Source organism: Helobdella robusta (assembly GCF_000326865.2).
Source record: "Helobdella robusta unplaced genomic scaffold HELROscaffold_26, whole genome shotgun sequence".
NCBI classification, from domain to species: Eukaryota; Metazoa; Annelida; class Clitellata; order Rhynchobdellida; family Glossiphoniidae; genus Helobdella; species Helobdella robusta.
This window is the reverse complement of record NW_008704349.1, coordinates 2,120,323-2,123,063: the sequence shown is the minus strand read 5'-3', so window position 1 is coordinate 2,123,063 and position 2,741 is coordinate 2,120,323. Positions and strand designations below refer to the sequence as shown.

The 2,741-nt window shown below is 34.3% G+C and overlaps 1 protein-coding gene across 1 annotated transcript; it reads left to right on the top strand.

Annotated features, from left to right (window-relative positions):
* Positions 1-212: 212 nt before the first annotated feature.
* On the top strand, positions 213-2,401 carry HELRODRAFT_173496 (hypothetical protein; the record flags this gene model as incomplete). The annotated part of the gene is made up of 3 exons (XM_009020102.1): positions 213-422; positions 1,388-1,697; positions 2,166-2,401. The coding sequence occupies 3 exons, from the start codon at positions 213-215 to the stop codon at positions 2,399-2,401; spliced, it is 756 nt and encodes a 251-aa protein (XP_009018350.1).
* Between the last annotated feature and the right edge of the window lie 340 nt (positions 2,402-2,741).

Sequence of the window (2,741 nt, the reverse complement as noted above, 5' to 3'; positions counted from 1 at the left end):
ACTCAAACAGCCAACAACAACATCGACAACACGTAAACATGAATAACACAACAAGCAGATACGCACATTCGCGTCTGACTGCCTTTTGTTGTTCGCATCTTCTACCGATAAACAACAACAACGACAAAAATGGAAACCACATCAACAACAACAACAACATCGTGATTTTTTTGCCTTAGAGATACATAACGGTCATTTAAGGTGTTCATACGATGCTGGGGGCGGGGTGGTTGTACTGCAACAACATCAACAACAACCACAACATCAACAACAACATCAGCATCAACATCAACAAAAACAACAGTATCATTATCCACAACGAGTCAACCACAATTCTTCAAATGATAGCCCACGCAAACAGCAGCAAAAATGGCGAGAACTTCAACACGAAACACCAAAACAACAACAACAACAACAACAACGTCAGCATAGAAAATTAAATGACGGCCTGTGGCATAGAATAATAATTCACCGACAAACACTGTACACCGTTCTTGTTTACATCGACAATGACATCACTAACTACCATTGGACAGACGGTTCTCCGATCATTCAAAATTCGGTCGGTTGAATTTTATGACTGTTCCATCTATCGGTCATACGCATAATGACTCTTTAATTGACTCTTTTTACTAACCTAATGTGAATGAATTTTAATTTAAGTATTTTTTTTTCGTTTTAATACTTTTACTTAATCGAAAATTATGACAGATAGCGGTTGCTACATATTATCGTTGATGATGTTATATTTGACGATGATGTTGTTATACCTGATGAGAATTTGTTGTTTTTGTTGTTGTTGCAATTGCTAGTATAAAGATAAAGTTGTTGTAGTAGATGTTATTAGTATTATTGTTGTTGTTGTTGTTGTTGCTGCTGCTGCTGCTATGGAAAAGCAAAAAAAAATGTTCTTCCAGCGAAATTTTTCCGAAAAATTTTTTCACTAATGTAAGATCTGAGATAAGTTAGTTGATTGACATTCGGCGATAACTAAATATTTTAATTCATTTTATTATTTTTATTATTATTGTAATTATTAATATTATTATCTTCATTATTATTATTGTTGTTGTTGTTTCTAGATGATTGAATAGCACGACAAATAAGTCACGCTTGCCATTTTGATTCAAGCATTTTTCATTTTTCTGTGGTCTTTATTATCTAATTTTATTATTACTCCTTCTTTTATTATTAATATTATTATTGTTGTTGTTGTTGTCATTATTTTTTCGTTGTTGATGTTTTTCATGTTGCTATTGTTGTTGTTGTTGTTCTTACTATTACGCCATTTATATTCAAAAGTTTCTTGTTGATATTCTAATTAGTTTTTTGGTTTTTAGCAACAAAATTCGCACAACATTTTTTAAATTTTGCTAAATAACAACAGGCTAACAACAACAACAACAACGACAACAACATCAACAACAACAACATCAACTCCAAACAATCCATCTACCTCGATCTCTCCCCAGACAACGTGGTCTACTTTGGAGGGCTCAGCCCTAACCCCACTCAAAGATTTCCCTCTCAATTTCCTCCACCCCATCATCAGCTTCCGTCATCGGTAAAATCTGACGGGCGGGGCTTTCACGGTTGCGTTAGCAGTCACGTGATATTCAACGATTTTCCGTATGACGTCATAGCGGCAGCCGGAAATAAGTCGACCGATGAGGTTTCAATTGTAAAGGGATGTCTCGGTGAGTGCGTCAGATTAACTTTTGTAACTTCTAAATGGGACCGCTGATGATGACGACGATGATGAAGATGATGACGATGAGTACTATGACGTCATCATTGGCATTTGTTGTTATCATTATCATCATCCAAACCATCATCCTTATTGTCGTTAATTTTATTTCTCACCATGTTTTGTCAGTTTCCTCATCAACATTGCATCATCGCCACAGAATTTTAGAAATTCATTTTCAAAAACCAGCGAATAAAAAATTTTTTGTTTTCTCATCATCTTCTTTGTCTTTGACTATATTATCATTATTAAAAAATTCTGCTTCACACATCAAATGATATACTGGAAAATGAATGAATTGAAATGTAGAATTTCAAACTAAAACAATGGAAAATTAATAAGGGAATGCCGTATCAAATTTAAAATTTTTTCCAAAAACAATGAATAAAAATATTCGTTTTTTTTTGTTTTTTTTCAGAACCGGAAAATGTTTGCGAACGATCCATGATTGCATCTGACAACATCAACAACAACATCAACAACATCTACAACAACATCAACAACATCAACAACATCAACAACGACGACAAAAACAAAATGGCGGAAAAGCGTTGCCATAACAACGGTGTATGCGTTCAGGAGTGGGGAGGCAACGAGTGCGATTGTCAGATGACGTCATTCTCCGGGGATAAATGCCAGGATGGTTTGTTGTGATGATGATGATGACGGTGATGATGACGACGACGATGACAATTATTACAATTGTTATTATTCTTATTATCATTATTATTATTACTATTGTCATTATCATTATTATTATTATCATAGTAATTTCCATTACCATTAGTGATATTATTATCGCTGACGATGATGAAGACGACGACGATGATGATTTCGCTGTTAAGGATTATGATGATTAAACGGAGATTAAAAAAAATGATCGCTGATGACGTCATCGTCTTCGTTAGTTTGATTGCGCTTTACAATTATCTCCGCTTTAATTCTGCAAGGAACATTGCAAGATTAACTAAGAGATCTGTTGCAATAAATATTA